The sequence below is a fragment of the Populus trichocarpa genome, chromosome 1 (genome assembly GCF_000002775.5).
Source record: "Populus trichocarpa isolate Nisqually-1 chromosome 1, P.trichocarpa_v4.1, whole genome shotgun sequence".
NCBI lineage: Eukaryota > Viridiplantae > Streptophyta > Magnoliopsida > Malpighiales > Salicaceae > Populus > Populus trichocarpa.
In genome coordinates this window covers 38,671,611-38,699,331 of record NC_037285.2, presented here as the reverse complement: position 1 = coordinate 38,699,331, position 27,721 = coordinate 38,671,611, and the positions used below count along the sequence as shown (strand labels likewise).

General features: G+C 32.7%; 2 protein-coding genes across 2 annotated transcripts; both read right to left on the bottom strand.

Moving 5' to 3' along the window:
* Positions 1 to 384: 384 nt before the first annotated feature.
* On the bottom strand, positions 385 to 5,356 carry LOC7487553 (uncharacterized). Its single transcript, XM_002298841.4, has 5 exons — positions 4,764 to 5,356; positions 2,102 to 2,187; positions 1,713 to 2,018; positions 1,480 to 1,563; positions 385 to 1,045 (listed from the first exon to the last, which is right to left on the bottom strand). The coding sequence occupies exons 1-5, from the start codon at positions 5,154 to 5,156 to the stop codon at positions 598 to 600; spliced, it is 1,317 nt and encodes a 438-aa protein (XP_002298877.1). The 5' UTR covers positions 5,157 to 5,356; the 3' UTR covers positions 385 to 597.
* Positions 5,357 to 10,403: 5,047 nt separating this feature from the next.
* Positions 10,404 to 16,283, bottom strand: LOC7485117 (WEB family protein At5g55860). The gene is made up of 3 exons (XM_002298840.4): positions 15,837 to 16,283; positions 13,047 to 13,261; positions 10,404 to 12,449 (listed from the first exon to the last, which is right to left on the bottom strand). The coding sequence occupies exons 2-3, from the start codon at positions 13,215 to 13,217 to the stop codon at positions 10,662 to 10,664; spliced, it is 1,959 nt and encodes a 652-aa protein (XP_002298876.1). The 5' UTR covers positions 13,218 to 13,261; positions 15,837 to 16,283; the 3' UTR covers positions 10,404 to 10,661.
* Positions 16,284 to 27,721: the final 11,438 nt, after the last annotated feature.

The window sequence follows — 27,721 nt, the reverse complement described above, 5'->3', positions numbered from 1 at the left end:
ATAGATTATAATAATAGTTTTATTTTTTATTTTTTATTTTTTTATGAGCGAAAAAGCATTTCTTTAACTTTCTTGCACAAGATATCTAGGTTTTTTTCAAGTACAAGTAAATAATGCTTTTAGCATTAGAAAAGACAAAAAAACATCTTGTTTTTTGGGGTACTTTGATATTTTTCTATGAGTTTTTTATGTAATTAAAAGAATCATGTAAATATTTTAGTATTTTCACATCTCATCCCTACTTTTCTTGGAAAAAATTAATGATGGATGAACACGAAAAAAACAAACTTTTATTTATCAAATAACTTATTTATAAGCATCATTGTTTTGATTTATAAAAAATAAAAAATAAAAAATGGTAAGAGGTGTTCGGTGGACGAGTGCTAATTCGAAGCTAAAAGACCTTGTATTGATCATATGCACATTTCAACATAAACATTCAAGTTTGGGAATGGAGAAGAAGAAAATTAATTCACACGTCTGTACACATCTGGTCCTGCGGGGTTCAGGCTGAATTCCTTCTCCCCTGAAATAGATATTACAAACATTGGATACAAGAAAGGGGAAAGTAGCCACACACTGGATTTTGAAGTTCTATCACAGCTGTCTGTAGCACTTGTAAGCAACGGCAACTGACACTACAGCACAAACAACAGCAAGAGCTGCATATGTATCATCACGCTCCCAGCTCTCAAACCATGTTGGCATAGCACAAACCTTCCGTGCAGATGATCCCTTACTGCTGTTGATCCGGGATAGTGGTTTCTTGTTGTTGCTCTTCTTCTTTTCAGGTGTCACCTTGGCTGTCCTCTCATTGGCATCTACAACATCCTTCTCTGGTAAGACAGGGTTTTGGCAACAGGATGAACTTCCATTTTGCTGACAACAGCCTGTAGAAACAACTTCAGACCTACTCGAGCTAGTGTTTGATTTGTCTACCGGTCTTTGTGTAATCTCTTTACTGTTTTCTGTAGTCCCGCCATTCTGTTGGAGCCTAAGCTCGTGGGATTTAATCTGTTCTTCTTCTGATAAACCCATCTGGCCCCTGAAAGTGAGCAAGCAAATGCTCCATTAAAACCTATGTCATAGAACTATCTCAACCCAATAGCTTAAGTTATTAGGTAAGATCCCAGGATATAATTTATATTATTCTCTAACAGTCTACAAGGCATATGCTTAAATCACGTCCTAAACAAAATCTGTAAAATTACTAGACATCTAGCATTCTCGGTCGCACATCTTGAACTTGGTGAACAGCCACTTTCTACTTTCAGTTCCCCAGTTTCATCATTGTGACATCTAAGGAATCAAGGGAACTTCCTCCACAATCCTATTGTACAGCTAGCATCTATATCACAAAATCCCCGCCAAGGCAACCAACCAAAGTTTTTGGAGAACAAAAATTAGTGCAGGAAACTAAAAACTACCTCAACCATCATTCATAGCTTTATAAAACTAGAGATTATAAATTAAGAATACCTCCACAGCCGGTCTACAATCTCACCCTTCCCAATATGCTGCTCGAGTAATATTTGTATGTCATCTGGGGTGACATACCCGTACCTGTCAGCATTTTAAAACATATACCCGAAAAGATTTCGTTATCTAGAAATATGTTTTGGTACTGCAACTACCAAAATAATAAAGTATTTATTCCAAAAGGAGAATCATGAATGAGAGGGGGGGGGGGGGGACACAGCTTCCCTGCTTACCAGTGTCCAGTGACAGCTCCTTTGAAACTTGATCCCAATATAATGACATTTCCTGCATATTTATGCCCTCCAATGTGTGAGCACGGGCTGACGGATACTTTACCTTGGAGACCATGTAATTCTATCTCCTCTTCGAATCTACTAACCAAAGCAGGTCCACAAACACCACAGCGACGATCTCGGGACCCATGAGAACATACAAAAACATAAGAACCCTTTAATTTTTCAGGAGTTCCAGGCAACCATTCACCATCCTTCACAAGCACTTCCTCAACAAATGTGTCGACATCAAAATGTGTCAATCTCCTGCATCATTTGATAAGGATATCAGTGTTTAAGTAGAGAAGTACAAGAGCATCTAGAGCCACGTAAAAGAGCCACTGGTTGACCTGTATCTGATCATATCTGGGAAGATTAACACATCTCCATTTGATGTCTCAGTTCCATCATGCCCCTCACATATTGTTAAGCGGGTCTACAAGACAAAAGCAGGAAAACCTTGGAAAGTAAGAAGCTTAACAGTTGATTTCTTTAACTTGCTTTTGCAAAGGACACAAGGCTAGAAGTTCACTTTAAGCAAACATGTGTAAACAAATACATGGACATACATGTAAGTGTGCACCCACATGCAAGTTTTTACATCTCTCTAGGAAGTTTTTTTTTAAAAAAAAAAAAATAGCACACGAGAAAAAAAATTGCAAAGTAGCACAGTTGAAAAAAATTTGGAAAATAGCACACCTCAAGTTGTTGCACTACTTCCAATAGCGCAACCTTTGAAATTTCAAAATTTTCAATGGGTTGCGCTGAAATTGAATTGTGCTACTCTCAGTAGTGCATCTTGGTTATGGCCTATTAAATTTTAATTGGTTGTGCTACTCTCAATAGCGCAACCAAGTAGTGCAACCAATTGAATTTTGCTATTTCCCCAATTTTTTTCTTAGCAGTGCTAGTTTGCAAATTATTTTTGCTAGTTGGCTAGTTGTGCTATTAAAAAAAAAATTCATTATACAGCAAACTATGATATGACAGTTGACAGCAAGGGCCAGTGAAAAAGTCATGTCAATCTAAATCAATGATATATGTCCACTCATCAATGGAACTTCCATGATTTTCTTTTCCTATGCAGAACAAGAATGTTAGCCATCCATATAGCCAAGGGTTCCTACAGCCAAAAATGGAACCCCTTTATGATTTACAATACAAAGCACCAAACCATTTGTCTTCCAGTCTAGGTCTACCTAAATTATAGATGTAGCACAGCATAAAATTTAGAAAACCAATGAACCTGAGGATACTGTTTAGATATCTCAGAAACTTCACAATTACAGCTGTGTGATATGATGAACAAGCCATGTGAATTTGTCTACAATCCAGATGAACAAGCCATCTGGATCATATAAATAACAGGTAGATTCTCAAGATTGCAATTTGACAACAATAAAAATATAGAGATAAAGCAAAATGGCCAGAAACAGATCGACTGATAGAGTAAAGCATTATGATAAGTGTCTAGCAATCCAAGTTTTTAAGTATATAGTCCAGGGAGGCAACTCAAGAACCAAAAGCATCATTTCCTTCTAAAGCCATACCTTTCAACTTTGAAAATATAGATCGATCTTCAAACAGAGCTATCTAACATAGTTAACGGCATCATAACATAGTTATATGCGCCATCCAGATCATGATTGACTTTCCACGGAAGTACCCAAAGTACTATTGATCATCCCCCAATGTCTCCAAAGCACTAAAATCAACTCACAGCCCCCATTTACAACTTCACCCGCAATGGGAATCCTTACATTAGTTCAATAACAAAACCAACGCACAAGGCATGATGGCACACCAAATGTACACTTTGAAAAACTGAACCACCATACACTAAAATTCATAGAATTGATCATATGTACTACTCCAAACCACCACCAAACACAGCCAGTCCATAAACCACCCAGAGCACAAGTCAATTAAATACCAGAACGACCAACCACTATGAAATTATATCAATAGGAGGCCAAAGCACAGCATAAATCATCATCAAATCAATCTAGTAAATGGATAAAAAGAAAACCTTCAAACTTCTAAAATACCAAGCAACTCAAAGGAGACTTTATTGATCCCCTAAAATTAAAATAAGGGCCATCCTCCTCATTTGAAGTCAATCCAAAATTTCTCTTCACTCATAGGCAATCCTCTAACTGCAAATAACCTCATCTGAAATCATTAACACTAGAACCGACCACATCAACCTGAAGCAAGAATGACACCAAATAACACACCTTCAATCTAATGGCATTCTGACAAACCCACGCCTAAAACCTCAGTCCAGTGAAGCTTAAATTGCAGATCTCCAAATCCCTAAAGCACCTACTACCTTCACCGACCTCAATTCAGTTCACTCAAAACAAACCCAACCCTACAAGAATTCGTAGACATCCAAACATCCACCACCAAAACAGTCCTCAAAATTTAAATGAGCTGTGGTTGGTCCCCAAACATAATCGAATTCAACAACACTAAAAATTAAAACCTAATGCATCAACTTGAAGCAAAAATACCAATAAACACCTCACCTTCAAATTAGCCATAGATTGAAAAATCCACAAGAAGCAGAATCACTGCAGTCTACTAATCTAAACCAAACCTATCATTTTGAAGTAACAATACCACAAAATCACGCACTTTATTTAATCGAACCAATCCACAAACCACCAAAAATCCCACTTCAATGCATGTTCAATTCACTAAAACTAAATCAACCACATCACGTTGAAGCTAACTAAAATAGCCCCGAATCAGAGACGCTCAAGTCAGCCATAATCTGAACCAATTCACAAGCCAACCCACTTCAATCCACTAAAAATACACCAACCCACATGAAGACCAAAGAGACAACGCAAACAAGAAGACAAAAACCAGTTCAAAAATCCCACAAAACCAAACAACCCACCATCAGAATGAAAGCTAAGAAATCACATTAAAACAAACAAAACCCACTTCAGTTTACTAAAAAATAAAAGCAACCCATTTCAAGAATGAAACCGAAAAGCACACCTCGTTCTTCATATCTCCTTTCCTAGCCATGACAGCAGCGGAGAGCAGCCTAGGCAAACGATCAAACTCAGCAGCCTCAATCCTAGCTGGCCAAACAGAAGGGTTCTTGTAACACAAGAAGACGTGGCGGTGATACAACTGTACAGTCCCAGCAAGTGGGCTTTGTCTGAAATCAGGTCTAGAGAACCCAAACTCCGCATCACTGCCGCTGCACGTAGTAGGATCAATGAGCAAAACAGAGTCGTTTTGGTAGCTATTGGAAGCACTGCCAAAGAGAGAGCTTGAAGGGTCGGGGAGGTAATAGGGCTCTAGAAGGTCAGAAGCTGTGATTGGAGAGCAAGGTAATGAGAGGTTGTTGGTGTATGAAAGCGAGTCGTCTCTGTTGCTTGCCATTTTTCGATTGTGTTTTCCACTCCAGATTGGCTTTTCAAGTTTCCAGTGCAAAATAAAATATTTTCAATCCTTTTATTTTCCTTTCCTTTTCTTAATTACTAAGACATTTTTTTCTTTTTAGTTATTCAAACTGCGTCTATCAATCATGTCATCATTTTTATTTTCTTTTCTTTTCTTTTCTTTTCAACTGTGAAAGCTTCCAGCATCCAAGCAGGGATTACTCTTCATGCTTTTCAATTTTAATTTTTTTAATTTGTGTAGACACTTTTGATATCATTTTCGTTTTCTGTTTCTGTTCTTCTTCTTTTTCCAGTTTTTTGAGCTCTTTTTAAAATATTAAAAAGTTAGTTATTTTATTTTAATTTTTTCTTTTATAAAATATATTTAATCTCAATAATAAGATATTCCAGTTATCATTACTTTCTTTCTGTACCTTGATGTTTATAAACGCGTAATAATAATAATTTTTTAAAATATTTTTTTATATAAATATATTAAAATAACTTTTTTATTTTTATTTTTAAATAATTCAAAATATATAAAAAAAATAATTAATCTTAAATAAAATTTAATAAAAGAATGGTTAGACCCTCTAGCCCAACACCCCATCTTGAGCCCATCGCACTAGAACCAAGGCCCAGCTTGAATTCTAATCATGATCCATGTCCATTTCCCGGTTCTTAAATCCAACCTAAGCCTGAAAATATATGTTAATAGCCTAATAAAAAATGCAAATAACTAGTTGCGAAAACTTTTTCAAACCAAAAATGATTTTTAAGAGTTTTTAAAACTTTTTGTCAGGTTTTATTTTTTTTTTAAATAATTTTTCACATCTTGTTCTCAAAAATTCGAAAACATAAACAAAAGGAAAATAAAATAAAATATCAAACAAACCTCTTGAAAATAAATTCCTAAGTTAAATCTAACAAAAATCACTTGATTGTGTTCCTCTTCGTAATATTATCTATTTTCCTTCTTTTTCCCTGTTTTTTTGTGTGTTTGGTTTAATTTGATATATTGTTGGGTTCTCAAGTGACTAGATTTTCATATAGATTAAGAATGATAAAAGGGAGGTGTTTATTAAAAGAAACTTAAATGAGTTGTTGATTCCGGGAGTCTAGTGACCTCTTTTTTTGTTGTGTTTTAAAAGTATATTTCATTTAAAAAAATATCAAATTAATATTTTTTTAGTATTTTTCAATAGTTTTAATGTATTAATGTTAAAAATAAAAATAAAAACAATCTGAAAATTATTTTTTATGCATTTTCAAGAGAAAAATACTTTTGAAAAGTATTATGCATCTTCATACCATCGAAACACACTTCACATTACATTGTGAAAGAAAACACAATAGATGGATTTCAACAGTGTTTTCTCTTCTTTCTTTTCTTATACTTGGATCACTTAACTTTTTGTTTCAACTTTGTCCTTACAAATTAAGTTGACTTGGATTTAGGGCTGATAATTTATTTCAATTAGTTTGTTACAGGTTCCTATGATGTTAAAAACATCCTGGTATCAAATTGATGCTCGATTTAGCAAGATAATGTTCAATTTTATTGCTAAAACTTCAGGGATTGGATTTGATTTTGAAACAAAATGCATACTTTTTTCTTTTACTATTCATAAGGCGTGTTTTTTAAAACTTTGGCTTTTTTCTTTTACTATTCATAAGGCGTGTTTTTTTAAAACTTTGGTCCCTAAGTTTTTTATTTTTCATTTTTGATATATTTTTTTTAGTTTAATCCAAAACTATTTTTTGTTCACGTTTTAGTTCCAAAACTTGAGAGATGAGAGAGAGAATCACCAAAGAAAGAGAGGTTCCTTCACTGCACTCCAGCAATAAACAAAATTGTTTTGGTGTCAATGGAATCCAATGGATGAGAGGAGTTTCATTGAGGTGTTTTTTTATCCCTAATCTTGCCAAAAAAAACATATATGGTCTTAGGTTTGTTTTATTAATAAGGGTGAATTTTCAACTTTTTGATGGATAAAATATTTTTTTGAGGTTAGATATGAGTTGATTGATATTTGTGGATTTTTTAAGGTGTTTTCATGTGAAAATAAATTATAAATGAGTGTTTTTTGTCCAGATAGCTGTTACTTAATTTTTCGGTAACTTTCCAGATACCTTAGATGGCTAGAGTGCAACCAGTGAACAACACATTGTCCATTGTCCATCCATTTTAAGAAAGAAAGAAGAAGAAGAAGGTTAGGCGCCGGCTGACGTGGCCTTTTTTAAAGTGGGGCAAGTGCACTAACCCACAAACCAAACAAGGTCCATGATCTAGGTTGTTGGTTTGGTGATGAACTTGAGTTGATGTGGGTCAACCCAACACATCTTCCTCTAACTATTAAAAAAAATTAAACAAAGAAATTTTGAAGACTTGAATCGATCTGAAATGATGTTTATCTCAATATTTTAAAAAATAAGAACGGTGATGTCATGGATTTTTTTAAAAGTTAAATTAGATTTTAACTCAGTCGAATGAGTTGTATTTGAATTTGTTAAATTGATCAGGTCGCATGAAATGAACTCTTATATGGTTTAACTTAAAACCTGATCTAACCAATCAACCATGGCAATGAGCCTCGAGGCTGACTTGCTAGGTCAAGTTGAATTTAATAATTGCCAAATAGTTTCTCATGGCAATGCATAAACGATGTATTATTCTTATGTTTTTTTAATACTTTCACATCAAATTATTGTAATATTATTTTTTCAATAAAAACTTACTTTTATGATTATGATAAGATGTTGTCTAAAAACTAAATATTATAGTAAAAAATTGCCAAACAAATTGAACGCTCTGATAAGATAAAAAAGTTTTTATTATACAAATACATTTTTTATCCTTATTTTAAATCATCCATTTTTATCGGTGTTCGCCTAATTGCTTTTTTTTTATTAAATAAATACATAGAACAATAAATATAATTTTTTTAAGAGATTAAAAAAGGAGGAATTATACTATAAAATTAATTTTTTTTGATATAATTTCAATTACCTCTTGTTATATTAAAAAAATATTTCCATATAAATAAATAAGATTTTGAGGGCTCCCCGCTATATAAGATCAAATATTTTAATATGCATCTATCTCTCAAGTTCTCAACTTATTCTTTAATTAGTATTAACAACTCTTTTTAATATTTATTGGCATATTTAATCCTCAATCAATTTTATTAAATGTAATTTTAAACTCACATTTAAAATTATTTTTGTTTCTAGAAAACATGTTGACAAAACTTATACATTTTTTTTGTGTTAATTTTTTTTATTCCACCTGTAGCATAGTGTTGGCTAACTAGCTAGCTAACAAAATACTAAAGCATGTGACTAAATTACTACAACCACTCACAAAATATTATTCACTAGAATAGTGTTTTGTGTATTTTTTTTTTCAATTTCATCCTTCAATATTATGTTTTTTTTTATTATACTTCATAATTTCTTTTGATTTTATTTCTATTGAGTTATATGTCGGTCTCATGGATATAATTTTTATTTTTTAGTTTCAACATTAGATTTATTGGAAGTGGAGCTTCATAATTTTTTTTTGTTTGCTTTTTACAAATTTATCCTGATCTCATTATCCAAATCATTGGTTTAACGGGTTAACTTGAGTTGACTCGAGTTATTTTTTGGGCTGTTTTTTTTTAATTTAGTTATGTTTCAATTTTATCCTTCAATATTGGATTAGTTGGAGATTTTCTTTTATAATTGTTTTACTTGTTTTTTATAGGGTAATCCTGATCTCATGACTAGGGTTGCGAGTTTGACATGTTGATCTGGATTGACTCTATTCATTTTGTTTGGGTTTTTTTTTAAATTAAATATTTTTTTAATTAGGCTTCATAATTTTATTTTATTATTATGTTCTCATTGGGTAATTTTTTAATGGGATTTTTTTTTCAATTCATTCTCCAACAACTTAGTATTTTTATTTTAGTTTTTTTTTTAATTTCATCCTTTAATATTATGTTGCTTGGAAATTAGAGTTTGTAATTTTCTTCAAATTGCTTTCCATAGAGTTTATTTTGATTTCATAGGTTTAGTTTGTTTTTCTTGATTTCAACCTTCATCATTGAATCTGATAGAAATGAAACTTTGTATTTTTTTTATTAGTTTTTTATGAAGTTATCATGATTTTATGACCAAATCGTAAATTTAACAGGTTAATCCGGATTGACTTGAATTTTTTCTTGCTCTTTTTTTTCATAGATTTTTTTATTTTATATTTCAACGTTGAGTTGATTGATTGGTTGGAAGTTTAACCGTTTATGATTTCATGAGTTACGAAATTAAAAGAATAAAACAGGTTTAAAAAATTCTCACAAGTTTGCTTAATTTTTTTTGAACTTATATTTTTTTCGGTTTCATCTCTTAATATTTATTTAATTAGGCTTATTAATCTCAATCAAGTTGATAATCTAGATTTTATAATTTTTTTTAATTTTTTTAAAAACACTTCATTTTTTTACATTAAAAATTCTTTTAACTTGACCAGCATAGTAATATGGGCTTCCTATCCAGTAAACAATTATTTAGAAGACATTCCCACGTGCCCAACTAACAATTGGTGAACGTCTGAGGAAGATCCGAAAGGCAACAAGGCATTCACCTTCATGATGAATGTACTGATAAATATTGGAGTTCCTTTTCGTAGATGTCCATTGTAAATGAGTTTCACATGGACACAAATCTATATATATAGGAGCTTGAGCTCCAAGGTAAAGATATCTCTTCCTTGATTCTCTCCATCCTTTTCTTCCTCAAGAACACACACAGAACAACCGTTTGGGCTCTCAGCCTCGAAGGGCCTCCTCCATGTTTGCTACCTTAACCATTATAAGATCCTTCATTATTTCTAAAGACTTCCCTTTGTTTTGCAGGTTTTTCCATCCAGGTGCACGAACAACCCTTTTATGAAACCAGTCCGATCAATCTACAAGGAACAAACTCATTAATAGAGGTTTTCCACCAGCGAGATTCAGGAGCCAAATTGTCCTCGCTGAAGTACTGTGCATCCATCAGAAAATAGAAAAGGATGACAAAAGCGGCTTAGATTTGCGCGAGTTTTCATTGTTTCTCTATTATGTTGAAGCTCACTCGGAAAGGGGAACCTGGCAATCCCAAGAACAAAGAAATCACACTCGGAAACCGGTAATGATATTTTCACTTGAAATGGAAAACCAGAAAATCATGCCTCAAATGAAGATACCAGCGTTTTGGTCACATCAAATTAAAAAAAGTCCATTCTTGAAGACAAACTCATTTCTACAGCAGAACTTGTTCGATCATTAATCTAATAACTAGTCATATACAAAAGGCACACTTCCCTGACTTGTTTCATCATATTATCGCCTATCTCATCTTCTCAAACTGAGCAAGAGACATTCGGGCTTTCGTTTTTCCCAGAGAAAATTTTATACACAACCAACCATTTCATGAAACGTATCTCTCAACCATTCATAATCACAGAGTCTGGCAAACACAAATGTCAAACAGGCTTCTCTCCAGGCAGATAAGAAGGAGACCCACCTTCGATTTGGTTCTTTTTTCTATAGAAGATACCGCTCAGATTAGGTAAAAGTGCCTTTTTAGAGAGAGAGAACTTCTCTTTGTCCAACTTCCGAACCTCAATAACTGTCTGAATTGCCGGGTTCTGCTTTTGATTCCTATAATGGTGCGGGGATGATTCTGAAGCCATCTGTGTTTCTGCCAGAATCCGCGATGCAGTATCAGCAGCCTTCTTTTGCTCTCGTTCACGCCACCTTCGAAGTTCTCCCTCCACTGCCCTCTTGGCTGCTTCAGCCATCTCAGCTCTCTTCGAAGCCTCCTCAGTTGCAGCTCTCATATCCTCAATATCCTTTTGCGCTGCCTCTAACCTCTTGAGAGCCTCATTTTCACTAGCCTTAACAGCTTCTATTTGAGCCACAGCAGCTGCCACTTTCATTTCTGCCAATGTGTCAGACTCCTCAACTTTCCGGCTTAAAGCCTCACACTCTTCCCTTGATATTGTGATCTTGGCACCAGATTCAGAAGTTGAGGCACGTGCAGCATTAGTTCGCTCAGACAATGCCTTAATTTGATCTAGAGCCCTTGTTTCTGCTGTTTTTGCTTCCTCAACTTCTTCCAAAGCAACCCTCAGCTTCTTCTCAGCTTCTTCTAATGCAATTCTGGTGGCTTCAGCTATGTTCTTCAACTCTTCAGCTTTGCTTTTCATCTCTTCAGCTTCTTTTCGTGCACTCTCTGCTTCTGATGATAGCTGGTGGAGAGTAGAGATCATCTCTTCAGAAGCACCCTTTGCTTTGGATTCCTCTACAAGTGCTTGTTCTAGCTCAGTCTTACTTTTGCGGAGCTTGACATGCAGGTTCCCAGCAATGGATTCAGTTTCTGCTTCCTTCTCCTTCAGTTGAGAATGCTCCTTCTTCACATTCTCCAGCTCCAGCTTAAGAGATTCCAACAAGCTTCGCAAGGAGTTTTCCTCTTCTGATACTTTTTGTAGGAACTCCTTAGCACCATCTAGCTCTGAAGTGACAGTTTTCACAGAATCCAGATCTGAAGCCTTGGCATTTTCCATCTGCTTTTGCAGAGCACCAATCTCATTCATTGTTTCAGCCAGCTGTTTTTCAAGATTCCGGGCCAGTTCAGGATCAAATTCATTCTTCAACACAAGAAGTTTATTTGCTGATGCTTCCAGGGTAGCTTTATATGATTGCCTCAGAACATCTTTTTCAGCAAATATTTTTGCTTGCTCTTGGTGTGCTTCCAGAGCCACAAGCTTTGCTTGCCCAATTGATTCCTGAAGGGCTGAGATTTCCTTGGAGAGCTCACTGACTTTTTCCACATTTGCTTTGGCAGCATGTTCAGCTGCTGCAGCTTGGTTGAAGGCAGCAAGCTTTGCTTCTAAGGATGTATCATACTCCTGACGAATTTTCCTTAGCTCTTGCTTTGTGGCATCAAGTTCAGTAAATACAGTCATGTACTGTTCTCTTGTAGATTCCAAGTCCTGCTTCCTAGCACCATCAGATCCAGGAAGGTCAATATTGCTCGTTTCTTCAATTTGCTTAGCCTGATTCTTTGCAGCTTCTGTTTCCCTAATTGCTGATTCCTTTGATTCAGTGACAGTTTTGAGCTTATCAGTGAGGTCCTCTACTGTTCTTTTAGCCTTTTCAAGCTCTACAAGTGCTTGGGCCTTTGTTGTTTCAGCATTCCTTACTTGATCCTTTAACTTGTTCATTTCCTTTTGGGCCAGGTGAAGCTGTGTCTCCTTGGCCAATACCCTCTGCAGTAAAGAAACAATAAGTTAGTCACTTGTGCAAACAAGAGCAACACTGAAAATATAAATTCTCTGCACATTAAAAATTCACAGTAGATGATGTTAAAAAATACAATCAGAATAATTATCAATATTTTCATCAAACAACAACTTTAGTTTGCATATTCATTATCTTGAGCAGCAATAGAAAGGGATACATTATGATTTGTCTTTTACCTATTTCTAACCTTAGAGGATGAATGCACAGGGAAAGAGGGGAAAAGATAAGCATGCCTTAACTATCATGATGAATAACTCAAACCTATTTGTAAGGTTTTATCAAACCATGTTTTGAGGAACAATACTACTACTAACCTTTGTGTTACTCCAAGCTACACAAATATGACTCACCTGAATCTATTTGTTTAGGAATACTAAACATTGCTTGCAAGTGTTCATGGATCCATACAACAAGATAGATATCTATAGGGAAGACAGTGTTATATACATCATATAGTTACTCAAGTAAAGTTTAGCCTGTGGAAGGCAGGTTGGATAAAGTTTAAGAAAACCAAAAACACGAGGCAGTACTGTTTAGAGCCAAAAAAGATGAATCACAATTACCTCAGCAGAATGAGGTTTTGCCTTTCTGATGGCAGGTTTTTCCCCTGAGAATGCACCTTCACCAAAGAGGGTAACGGCATCTTTGACAGATTGAAATGGTGCCCTGGTATCTATCTCTCCCACCTCCACTTTAGGAGAGCCCGTAGTATTTTGGCATTCTTTTGCTCCCATATTGCTTTATTAATCTATTTTCCTCTGATTTCTCAAAAATCCACCTGTTAGGAACAAAAAAAGACAACCATTTATAACTGCTTCAGAAAAAAAGAAAACAGACACATGAAAGGATTGTCATCCTGAGTTCACAACACTGAAAACATGCCTTGGCAGATAGTGTGTGAACCTGCAATCCACAGAACGTAAAGAGCCATATGCATCTTACAAGGCTAAATGGAAGAAACATAGGGAGATATGCAACCCAAACATAGGCTTTTGTTTTTCATCCTAGAAAAGTTGCAAACCAATCATGGACGAAACCAAAGGGCACAATAGAACAACTTCATCTCATTACCCACAGCCACTGTGTTCCTTTACCTGATTTATACTTCATAGTCTACAGATGCCCTCTCAATCCTAAACAGCACAAACAAATGACTTCCCAAATCAATGGGAGCCCTAGGGACTATCGATCTAGCGGTATTTGAATGAAAACACTTTCCTAACTATCTTCTCTCTCCCTAACTATGTATGTACAAAAAATGCTGTGTGTTCAAGGTTTTGACACCTAGAAAGCTATATAATAAAACACAACAAAACCAGATAAAATTTGGGTTATCAGAATCACAAAAATCAAATCAAGCTTTGACAAACTCATAACAGGACCTCATGCCAAGAAACTAGATCATATATGAAAAGAGAAGACTGGTTCTTTCTTTTTAATTTGAAACTCACTAAGCCTATCTTCAAAACATGTATTAAGAGAGTTATCCCTGTCAAAGAACCATTCAACACAAAAGCTTAAGTTGGTGGGTAAGGCTTGTAGAATGGTTTTATATTAACTCTCTAATAAACCCTCTCAAATGAAATCCCTGAAACTTGCAAGGACCAACACTATTTTGTGCTGAAATTGTAATTTTAACTAAAGGAAAATTGGGGATGGTAGGATTAGAAATCATGACCATTTGGTCATTAAAGCTCCGATGTCATGTTAAAAAACCATTCATCCCAAAAGCTTAAGTTATTAGGTGAGACCCCAAGAATGGTTTTATATTAACACTCTAGCATCCCCTAGCCACATATGACAACTATTCCTGAGTGACAAACACATAGATAGGCACAAGGACTTAGAGCCTGGAGCCATTCACCTTCAACAAAAGTTATCCAAATTCTTGTCCAAGAAGGCTACTTGTCATTAAAACAAGGGAAAATAAAAACCAGATAAAGCATGGAATTGCAATTTACTGCATTATCAGTAGCAACTTTGCTACACAAACCAGTGTTATTATACAAGTTGCAGGGTACCAAGTTTCTATAGACAATGCACCTATTTCATCTAGCACCAGAAATGGGTTTTACAAGCTCTTTAAATTTTGCAAACTTCTTGTGCACTTGCACTGGCATGACAAAACTCCAGAAGATAACAGGCCTTACCATAACAGTAGTCAAAACCTAACTGAAGCCTAAAAAGTACATACAAGAGAGCCTCCCTTGTTCTTCCCCAAGTAAATTGTACCAAAGGGATGTAATTTAAATCATAAACTTCACGATCCTAAGAAAACTCCACAGAAAACAGCTTCAACTTTTGACCAACTGTAAGCTTTCAAAATTGAGATAAGTATAAGAAAAGGATAGAACAACTGCTAGTTATGACTTGAATTTCCACCATATAAATGTACTCTCCTATAAGGGAACTTCTATCTCCTCTGAAGCCTTTAACAAACATACAGAGATGCATGAAACAAGATTGTCAACGAAAGGCCTAGAAGATAAAAGGCAGAAGAAAATGAACCGCCAACAGAAGCAAACCAACATTTCCCATGCGTACATGTTTATTTTCTCAAACAGTAAAAATAAATGTAATCAATGATGGAACAATTTCATAATATAATTTTTGACGTTGAATTTATGCAAAGGAGTGACATATCTAGCCAAATGAAGAGATGAGTCATCTACAACCATAAATAGGAGCTCAGTTGCCAACAAAGAAACTTCTCAAAAAATCCATGAGTTGTCTCTACCTAATTCTTCTTACCCTTCTCTATCCATGCTCCAGTAGTTGCAACTTAATTAATCATCCCAGCATTGTTAACATTCTCTTTCTTGTTAAACTGTGTTTTTCCCTTACAATTCTAAGCGATGCTGATGCTGCATCTCTCACAAGTTTGTGGCAAGCATTTTACATAGTAACATTGTCAACTTTTTCTTAAGAAAAAATGAGAACATTTTAGTTCTTTTAACAAACTATGAACAAAATCCATCTTCAAAACAGCTAACTCACACTAGGACAGGGCTTACACAATTAATACTTATCAATTCTAGCTGAATCTGACCCCAATAGCAATCAATTGATCTTTTACTTGTTGATAAATTAAATTCTCACAATGCAAACACTAAAAAAAATCCTATTATGCAAACATAACTTTTTAATCCAGATAATCACGACATAAACAACATTACCACAATTTTCTCACAAATTCAAGCTCAAACCCTAAGCCTCAGCATCAAATAATCATCAACTAATTTTAAAACAAATGAACAGAACGCTAGAAAACAACAGATATAAAGTAGAAGACAGACAAAAAATTATGAGCTTGAAAGCAACTAAATAACAGAAGGAATACCGAAATTACTTACCAAACATAAAACCCTAGACAAGCTTAGAAGAGAAACTAAACCAAAAAAAGTCAAACTTCACAAACTTGACATCTACAATTCACAACCATAAAAGATTCTTGCTCATCTCCTTCTTGATCTTATCCAAAGCCAAAAAAATCTTTTAGCCTTCCGATACAAACACAAAAACCCACCAAGAAAATTCTAAACTTCGAGTGAGAATCTCCAAGAAACTTCTTCAAATGATTTTCTTAACCAAGAAAGTAGTAATCTTTTTTGCATAAAAAATCTCTGTTTTGAATCAAGATTCAAAAAAGGATGTCCTTTTTTGGGAATCTAAATGGTAGCAGTCGCAGTTTAGAGAGAGAGTTTGAAATTTGCAAAGCTGTTTAAAGACAAATTTTATATCAGAGATTACTGTAGAGAGAGACTTTTTATTTTTTTTCCTTTCCCAGACAGAGATAGACAGGGCGAAGTCATCATGCTGCTTTCTAATGTTGTGCTTTAGTGGCAGTCATGTCTTTTCACTCGAAACACAGGGACACGGTCATTTGTTTTTGAATTTTAAAAATATATTTTAAAAATTTTAAAATTTTTTCATATTATTTTAATATATTAATATTAAAAGTAATTTTTTAAAATAAAAAAAATTATTTTAATATATTTTAAAATAAAAAGGTATTTAAAATACAATTACTCTACTTTGAAACACCCAAACTAAAGAATAGTCTCATTACTGCCACAAGGGATGCCTAAGAAGTTGTTTAATGGGTAAAACTTCTTTTCTGTCCTTATAAATTCACCAATATTATACTTTTACCCTTGAAGTTTTCCGATGTATATTTTAGTTTCCAAAAAAAAATCTCACGTCACTTCCAACCCTTAATAAACTATTTTTTGAATTTTATTTTGAAAAATAAAGTCAATTTATCCTTATATTTTATATATAGTCTACAAAGTTTTTACTAATATATTTGCTCTCAATTTATCTTAAGATTTTATAATATTCTTCAATCTTATCTAAAATGATAAAAATATATTTGATTAAGAAACTTAATCTAACCTAATTTATTTTTGAAAATAGGAGTGAGAAAATTAATTTGATGGATATTTTATTATCTTTTTACACTTACTTTCTTAATAAATTAGGTGGGGTTCGAGTTTTTTAAGTGAGAGTATTTTTGTTTAGAAATATTTTTTAAAAGGATAGATTAAAAAATAGCTAAAAATATAAAAAAAATGAAAAGAAATTAGACTAGTGGAGAGCACAAGTTGAATTATTTTCTAGTTTTATTTATGAGTTTCATATAATTTATTTTGTTTAGATCTCTAGAATCCAAGGTTAGAAAAAGAAGCTCAAATGCCTGGTTTTATTTATTTTTAAATGGGTTTGCGACAAACCAGCCAAATATAAAATAAATTAAAAAACAAAAATAACCATTACAAAAATAAAATCCCAAAGAATTGACAAATTAAAAAAAAAAGATAATTATTTGTGGTATCACTTCAAATAGTCGGGTCTCAAAAGGGCACATCTAGTTTATTAAACAAGAAGTCCAATAAAAGAAATAGAAATATTCCTAATAAATAAATGGGGATGTATTTTTGGCAAACTAAATTAGATGAGATCCATTGTGAAATCTCATGAACCCTACATCAGCGGATCTCATAAATAGAAATCGAGTCTACTTATTATTATTACAACCAAAATAAAATCCAAGATTGCCAACTAAACATGCTATTATTGCGCACTACGCATGAAAATAATTGCTGCAATGCCTGGAAAAATTATAAAACAAAAGTGGCTATAAAAACCAGGTGCAGCATGAGTCATTACAGACTATGTGTTGATATTAAATATATTTTTTATAAATATATATATTATTTTAATATATTTTTAAATAAAAAAATACTTTAAAAAACAATTATTTTTTCGTAACCTATTATTTCATTTGGAATATAAAGTGGTGATTATTTTTTATTCGATCTGGTTTTTACCTCTAAAAACAATCAAATTGAAATTTTATAAAATACAAAAAATAAAATTGAAACAGGTTCGAACCGACCGGGTTCGGTTCGGTTATTTTATATAAAAAACCAAAACTCAACCGACCAGTTTCGGTTAATTTCGGTTTGGTTCGATTATTTTATATTAAAAACCAAAAACTATATTGTTTTTCGGGTTTTTTCTTTTACTTTCTGATGGGTTTCGGTTTGGTTAGGTTTTTTGGTTTAGTTCAGTTTATTTCTAACTAAACTGATTCGATTCGGTTGAGATTTTTTTATTTCAGGCTTATGAAACCGAATCGAATATTTTTTAAAATATTTTAATTAATTTTTTTTCATGATTTGATTTTTCCAGTTTTTTTTTTTTTTTCTTAATTTAATTGATTTATCAATTTTTTTCCTCACCCCGAGCTGCATTCCACCCCAATCTCTATACCTTCGCAGGACCTTTCGGCTCAATGTTAAAAACAAAGAGTGGCATTCTCATACATCATTGGTTCCAAACACAAGTCCACTCGCTATCTTACTCATGGCAATTATGCTGGAGATGGTCGGTCATGGTTCAGTTGGCAGCAGGACAATGGTTCAAACCACCGTTATTTTTAATTCCATAGGAGGGGGCCGAGTGTCTATATCACAAACACCATGCAAGCAAACCGTCTTAATTTAACCACCTGATTATTAAAAGAAACCAACGAAACTCCTCCAACTAGGTGAAAAAGTCAATATTCAAGTTTGTAGCTAATCATGCACACGCACTCTTTTCTTCTCAACGCCAAGAACACAAGGAAACAAATTAAGAGCATGGCTTAAGAGACCAGGAACACAGACAAACTCGGATTATACCCTTTGTGCAGCCTTGAACCTTGGACTTTAATGAGGATTTACTCAAGTTTCAGTCGTCTGAATCCTGACGAACCGAGGCCCCAATCTGATTCTGATCTTCGTCCGAGGTGCTGTCTTTCAAAGACGAGTACAATTTGCTGACTTTAATGATAGGTTGGGGTTTACACTCCCGCCCACGTAGTCAATGTCACAGAATCCAAGGCATGACCAATACAAGACACATACCTAAAGCCCTGATGAATCTTGGAGCTAACAGGGACATTTAAGGTCTGAATATAGATCGCATTTCTTCAAACACAGGCATATCATGCCATCCACTGCTCCAATGGATCCAAGATGCTCGGTCTAGCTTTCTAGTAGCCTTGTTGACCCAACACCCGTCTACAAATTCGTCTTGGGGTGCTGTCTATTGAGTTCAATAAGGTGAAATGAATTTTTAACGGTATAATTTAATTAGTTAGATTTTGTGTTTGTTTTTTAAAAATTACTAGTTCAAGTTTTACAAACTTCAAAGCTACTAAAAATTTATATGGTCGTTAACTTATTGTCACTCTAGAGATATGTGTTTTCAAGTAGTACAAAATGATAGGTGACAAAAACATTAACCACTCTATCCCTCATGGACACACTCAAATAATTACAATACATTGATTAACCTTAAAAAGAACGTGTAATATAATATATGCACAACACTTTAAAGCTACTAATGCAAGATTCAAAAGCCATTTTTAAAATCATGTCCACAGCTTTTTTAATTACGGGCAGCCTGAGCATGCATGGCACCGCAATTTGGACCTTAATTTGGTTCTATGCTTAGCTATAATGAAGATACATGTGTAAAGCTTACGGCTCACTTCAAAACGAGCATCCTATTAAAGAAGAGCTTCATAAAATTAATTATCATCGTCTAGAGAAAGAGAGAATGAGAGCATTATGGCTTACCTAACAAGCTTCAATGAATAAATAAATGCTAAAAGTAGAAGCCTTATTGGAGTTAGTACGTAGCCATAAAAGCTATCAATATTGGAGTCCAAACCCATCCAACCTTATTGAAATAGTTATCTACTATTATTTTTTATTGAAACTTTTCTTTTTAATTTAGTTAATTTTTTTTTAATTTTTTTTTTATGGGGTTATCTCGATCTTATCTATTAGATCTCGAGTTTTATGGCTTAACCTAGATTAACACGGGATAATTTTAGTTTGTTTAATTTATCTATTGTTGTTACATATTTTTTTAAATCATATTATTAAATTAACTAAGCTTATTAAATCCAACAATAACCTAACTCTTGAATTTCTCGTACCTTTTAAAAAAACTCTATAATCGTCTAAGCATCTTTTTTACATTGAATTTTTTTTGATCAGGCCTAACCTGGATCGCCAACCTAGTATAAAACTATAAAGATAAAATATATATATATATATATATATAGTTTATTCTAATACAATGGAGTGGGAAAATGGGACTTTTTGTCTATAGAAGTAGAATAATTGAAAATGAAATTGTCAAGGGGAGGGCTGTTTAGAGCTGCTAGCTATATGTAAAATGGCAATTAGCATTTGAGAAAAGAATACAGGTACCTACGTGAAGTCCAGTCTCTCTCTTTTTTTTCTTTCTTTTTTTCAGTCTTTATTTTCCTAGGTCGTGGTTTTGGCAAGCAGTGGCAGAGGGAAAGGCAATTTATATGTACGTACAACGAGATAGCGTGAGGTTTCAATTTATATATATGTATGAAAGAAGAAGATGAGGAAGAAGAAGATGAGGAAGAAGAGGAAGCCTAGGAAGACGACAGGGAAGTACCAGCTGGTCAGCAAAGGTCATCACCACCGGCCAGTGACAACGACTTCAAGCTTGTTTATCAGTATTCACGGGTGGCCTTTCTAGCTGTTCCTCTCTCTCACACGTGTGATGTGTCTGTCACGCACTAAAATGTTATTTTGCTTTAGATTTGCATGTCAGTGGGGATAACTATTATAATTTAAAGTATTTTTTTATTTAAAAATATATTAAAATAATCTTATCTCTCTACTATGGAAGTTTGGTTTATTGGGTTCCTCTTAGCTTAAGAAAAAAAAAAAAAATTCAAACCGCTCGTCTTATATTAGCACTATTGTTGTTTAAGTGCTAGTTTCCTAATCAATTGAGTAATTGTATTTTATATGTGAGATTATATTTATTTTAACTGAAGTCAAAAGAATGGATGATACATTAAGAACATGAGACCAAGCACAAAGGAAATAAATTCATCTATATGGCCACCACTCTACCGAGAAATAGAGTGGTAAGAGCTTAGGACTAAATGGTTTGCTTTCCTTGTGATTTCATGTTCGAGCTCTATAATTACTAATATGATGGTCACTGGAGGCTTATATGATCATTAACTTCAAGACTCGTGGGATGAGTTGAGGTGCACGCAAGCTAGTCCGGATACCTACGTTAATAATAAAAAATAAAATTGAGCATCCAAAAATTAGATTCCAATAAATAAATAAAAAGGCATAGAGTGATTTGATTACAATTTTATTTAAGTAATAATACTCCTATGATGTAATATATATAGATCCTGAAATGGATTAAAGGTCAAACTTTTTTTTTTCTTCTAAAAAAACCTTTTAACAAAATTGAAGCTCCTTATGAGAAGGATGTTAGAGTTACGAGAGTAACTTTGTTAGACTGTTTATATTAATTTCTATAAGAATATAACTATTCTCTACCATATGAAGTTTGGGATTAATTATGTGTTTAATAGTGTAGTGAATGATGTTTTTTACTTGAAAATATATCAGTATATTTATTTTAGATTTTTATATCAATATATTAAAATTATAAAAAAATATTACAAAATTATTATTTTAATTTTTTTAAATAAAATATACTTTTAAAACATTACCCAAAATAAAAAGCATCACACTTTCAAACCTTCATTAGGTACAAGTTTGGAACGTATTGGCATGGAATCTCATAGTTACTTGAGTGCTATAAGTGTTATTATTTGCTTGTGACCAAAGCAAGTCATAGTTCAAAATATTGTTCATTATTGGATTTGAAATATTAAATGAGGTTTAGTTTAGAAAGTGAAATACATTTCCCAGAAATGTCTAATTGTGTGTTTAATATTAAGGTAATTTTTATTTAATATATTAAAATAATTTTTTTCATATTTTTTATTATTTTTAATATCAACATATTAAAATCATAAAAAAATTAAAAAATATCAATTTATTATTATTTTTCAAACAGAATGAACTTTTAAAATACAGGCGAACATGTTTTATCTCTAAGTAGCACATTGTTCGAGAAAGTCAAGGAGAGCCCCATGATCCAAAACAACGAGCCCATTAGTCTGGCTTTATCACAGGTTGGATCTAACATAAGTTAAAAAATGTGCAGAAGTTATCACGTGTTTTTTTTTTAGTAGAAATAATTTGCTTTATTGTGAATTCGAGCGTTTTTTTTAATTGTTTTTTAAAGTGTTTTTTACTCAGAAAAATATATTAATAATATTTTTTTTATTTTTAAAAATCATTTTTAAGATCAGTACATTAAAATAATTTGAAAACATCAAAAACATATTAATTTAAAGCAAAAAAAAAAATTCAATTTTTTTCAAAAACTCTTTTGAAACGCAATGAAAATTAATAAAGTTAATCGAAGATTAAATACTCCGATAAATATTAAAAATAATTATTAATGCTAATTAAGATATTTGATTTTATGCTACGGAAGCCCTTCAATTTTTTTTAATTTAATTATATGATAATATTTTTTTATAAGAATAATAATAATTTAAATTCCATTGAAACAATATAATTGATAGTACCTTTTCTTATTAATATTTTTACCTTTACTAAAAAATCTGATTTTTTCAATGTTATTTATTTAATCAAAATAAAAAACAATCACAACATGTCAAAATAGATTTGGATGATTTCAAATAAGAATGAAATAAATAAATCTCTCTAATTAAAAATCCATTGTCATATTAACATCTGATTTTTAAAAAAAAAATATTTAACCAAAATATTTGTTTTTTAGACACCATCTTATCATAATCCTAAAAGAAAATTTTAATTAAAAAATTAACATTATGATAATTTTGATGCGAATGTATTAAAAAATATAAGAACAATACATTGTTCGTGGGTTTATTTGGGGAACTCTTTGATATTATCATTAAATTTGTTCTAGTTAGCCAACTTGAAGATTCCCTAACTCGCTGCCTTACTTGGCTTGAGCTTCAATTAAATTATATAAGAGTTGACTTGATGTGATTTGATAGATCTATAGGTGATTTAATTAACCTTAAGCTTGGTCTTTAACTTTTTTTTAGATTAACGTGGGTGTTTGGGTCAGCTTGCGCGCACCTCAACTAATCTCACGGGCCCTGAAATTAACGACCATGTAAGCCTCCAGTAGCCCTGAGGTTTGTGGGATTCGAACTGATGATCTCTAGAAAGCAAACTCAGTGTCTGACTAGTTGAGCTACACCCCTCAGGGTTAGCTTGATCTTTAACTTAATAGTAGGAGTCTTGTTTTCTTATTATCAAATTTTGAAAAAAGTTACGAATTAGCATGATTGACTATTAATTAAGGTTGAGGATCAATCACAGGCTAATAAACTATATAAGAAAAGTGTTATCAGAACATTGGATAAAATAAAAGATAATAATCAAACAATTAAGGACAAAAGTTCTTCCTTGAAGTTTCATGTACATGTCTTTTGGTAGGCCTGATGATATAGATTTCAAATATCTTTCTTTTAATTTCCTTACCTAGTAACTTTTAATAAAAAAAACTTTATTTCCATTTCTTCTAATTAAGAATTATATATAAGGTATATAAATTTATAAAGTAATGCTTCGTTGCTTCAGAAACTCCTGTTACTTTCTCTAAACTAGTGAAGATTATTTTATTTGTACAAGTTTTATTTACAACATAGGGCATGAAGAATTGAATACACTAAAGGAACATTAGTTGTATAACTGGTAAGTGAGGGTTATATGGTTCGTATAAATAGTAATTGTTCTTTGGAATGGGATTAATTATCAACCTAAAGTGCAAATCATTGGTTAGTAAGAACCCTAACTGGTCAACAAAGATTTTATGGTCCAGAACTGGTTACGCGAAAGGATAGATATTGTTACTTCTTAAGCGCCCTACCTGAAGTAGATTGCATTGCTAATCTTATCTTAAATTGCTAAGAGTTTGTTTTATTGTTCCATTCTTATAGTCATCCTATAATATTCATGACTATGGTGTTAGTGAATATTCACCTATGAATATTTTTAACTCTGGCGTCAATAAATATTACGTAACCCAAAAAACACGGTATTCCCAACTCTGGCGCCAATGAATAAATCCATAAATTTTGGATTAAAAGAAAAGAAAACTACTTTTTTTTATTTTTTAGAAAGAAAAAAAAGGAGACATGCATCGCATTTCAGATTCGCATTTCACAGTAAAACTTTATAAATCAAATATACAACAAAGCTAACAAAACAAATGCGAGGGACCCATAAATAAATCAAAGAAGACCCCTAAATTTTTCTAGAATTTTCTGATATTCAAAAAGAACTCGTTTGGTCAAATATCAAAACAAAGAGATGAGAAATAAAAGGAGAAGGTATAAGGGTGTGTTTTACCAAACACACCCTTAGCATAAAAATAATTTGGGCCGGCTGAGTCTAAACCCGGCCCAGTCTTAATTTTTTTGTTTTCTGTTTTTAGGTTAGATCTAGCCCAGCTCATCCAAGCTGGCTGAACCCAGTTTAATTAGCCTAGTCACTGGGCTGGCCACTGTTGCAGGCAAGCGTGAATTATTCACGCACGCTTGCAACAGTGCCAGAGTAATTAAATTTGCAAGCGAGGGAAGGAAAGTGACTTACCTGCTTCATACGCTGTTGGAGACGAAATGGATGATGGTGGCGTGCTGGCTGCCCGATGCTACTTTTTTCCTCTGCTTCTGTTGTTGTTTGTTTTCTCTTTGGTTCTCTGGGTTCCGTCTCTCCCTCTTCCTCTCTCTGTCTTTCGTTCCTTTTTTCTTTGTTTTTTTTCCTGTCGTTCCTCTGCTTTTTTCTCCTGTTCGTTCCCCTGTTGTGTTTCTGTGTGTTTCGTTCCCCTGTTGTGTTCTGTGTGTTTCTTTCCCCCTGTTGTGTTTTGTGTGTTCTGTCTTTTTCTTTCTTCTTCTGTCCTCCTGGCCTTTCTCTTGCTTTTATAAAGCCAGAGAATGCCATGAGTTCGTTCCCTGGTAATGGCATTTGGGAGATGCATCGTGGGCAGCTGGCAGAGACAAATCGTTTCTTCTTCCTACTGAATCAGTTTTCCCTGGGGTAATGAAGAAGGTGATGAACAGTGGCTTTAGAAATGGTGCCTTTTTTTTGTTTTTACTAAAATGGCTATTCTTAATTTTGCCCCTGAACTTCTGACATTTAGCAATTGGGCCCTTGTTCTTGGAAAAATCTTTTTTTTTAATTGTACCCCTGGATCAATTGCAATTGAACCCCTGGATTTCAATGCTATTTATAAAACAGTCCTTAATTTCCAATTTAATCAATTTATTCCTTAATTGGCTCTTCAACTTTTAATTCTTTCAAAATTACCCATAAAAAAATCAATTAACTCCCTTATGGTATCACCACCTATTCAATTTGCTCCTTGGACTTTTAACTTGCGATTTCGATCCAAAATCAGCCTCAAACTTTGGTATTTCTTCAATTAAGCCCTTGATTGCATTAATTGATTAAATCAAAGTTTAATTAAGTTCCCAAACTTATCATTTCTTTCAATTTTGACCAAATTGACTTCCAAATTTATAATTCATCCTTATTAGTCTTTAAACTTTTAATTTGTATTGTCTTGATCCAATTATCAAATTATTTTTTATTTATTTTTTATTACTATTATTTAAAATTTAAAAATTGAGTTATGACACCTAATATAGCATAAAAGCCAAAAGTTTTTTAAAAGTAGAAAGATCGGTTTTTTCTTTCTTTCTTTTCCATCAACAAGTTGAATTCAGGTATGTCCACCACTAAGTTCTCAAATGAACTTGTATCAATTTGTATGGAAGCATAAATCTCCTTATCAGCTAGGTCAAGGCCACTTATTATAACCAAATCATATAAGGAGATGATATGTATTCAATATCTTAATAAGAACACATTAGACTTTAATTAAAATAGATAAAGGGTGGTTAAAAGTTTCTTATTGAGCTTTAAAAAAACTCTAGATACCTAAATCAAGTCAAAAACCCTTTTATGCCTCCATTGATCGCCAAAATGGTGTTGCATTCTATTTTGCCATTTATTGTAATCAATAAAAGAAACACTTGACCATAATAGAATGGATTTCTTTTAGGTGCTTAAATTGATGTGATTATCTTGAAGGTGAAGTCTTTCATTTTCAATGTCTAGAGTAAAGTGATGATTTTCTTCTTCTTTAGGTACCTTCTTGAAAAATAGACTAAGGTGTTCCTCTTCTGTATTCTTTGTGACACTAATTATGAAACAATTAATAAAGGGCATATAGTCTATTTAATTTTGATATCGAGTTATGAGTGTAAATTTTATTGAAATAGAGTTTGAGAGTGCTATTTTTCAAATAAAAAAACAATGCTTAAGGTTCTTGATTAATTTTTTTCATGAAGAAGTCTTTGAGTTTGAAAGAGGGATTATAGATTTTTTTTGTAGGAAATGAAAGATCAAGTATAATTTATAGAGTCTTAGGTATCACGTCTAAAGACAAATGTACATTATGTTTTAAAATTTAACTGATTATATAAAGTTATTGACATGTTAAACATATCTTAAAAAAAAAACATGATTCATAGTTTTTAGTGAACACTATCACTTGACATGCCATATAAGGCCAATTAAATTTATCAATTTCAAGTATAAATATGTTGGTAGTATATGGCCAACTTGTCACCTAACCTCTTTAAATATGCATATGTAAATTGTAAAAGAAAAATGAATGTGGAAAGTACATGGGAAAGAAGTTGAAATCAATCTAGTAAAATGGACATTAAAAGAGTCTTAATTGGCTAAGATAATTAAAGAACCCAGTGACTAGAGGTCATGATCGACTAAGGGAGAGCGATCAACCATAAGAGTTTGAACACACATAAAGAACTATAAAGCTTAATTCTATTTAAAAAAGAAGTTCTCAATAAAATAACTAATCAAAAGTCACATATTAACTTGGGATTCACACGAGTATTAATAAAAGAGAAGTTTAGTTTGTATTAGAATTAAATCAAGTGTCTTTACTTGATAACAATATTTGTATAAAATTGTTGGTACATGTTTATATAGGATTCAAACTATGTATTAATAATTCAAACTATGTATTAATATAAATAGGGTCATTTAACAAAACACTAAAAGAAATGGTCTTTTTACTGTGTGCCACCTAATAAAACACTATTCATTTTAATAGTAGAAAAAAACTAATCGTTATCATTTTAAAAAAAGCAAGGGCATGCCACTTTTGAATTGGTGGGAAAAAGAAAATAATTTAGGGTCTTTTACCATTCTAATATAGTTTGATAAATTTTTTGGGAAAATAACATAGGTCATGAATACAACCGCTATTGAGAATAATAGTTATTTTAAAATTCATGTCTCATTTAAATTAATTAACATTGTACAAAAATCAACTCAAAATTTTATGAAGATTCAATGACCACGAAATGAGATTCAGGATCTAATAATTAAGAAAGAGAGAGGAGATAAACTCATGTAGCATTAGAGAGAAAGAGGGAAAAAGAAAGAAAGAAAGAATGGGTCACCGGGAACACACCAGGACTTTGTTTTCGACATACATGATCCCATTAAAAATATCTCGACAAGATGATTTTAACCACACATTGAAAGACCACCAAACAAAAATCATGATTGGTTAGGGGTTTTGTTCGGGGTAAGTTAGGGTTAATTACAACCTCGTTTGATGGTTTTCTAGTATGTAGTTAGAATTGTATTGTCAAGGTCTTTATAAAGGTATCAGGTGTGTCGAAAACGAAGCTCTAGTATATCACGAGTGACTTATTCTT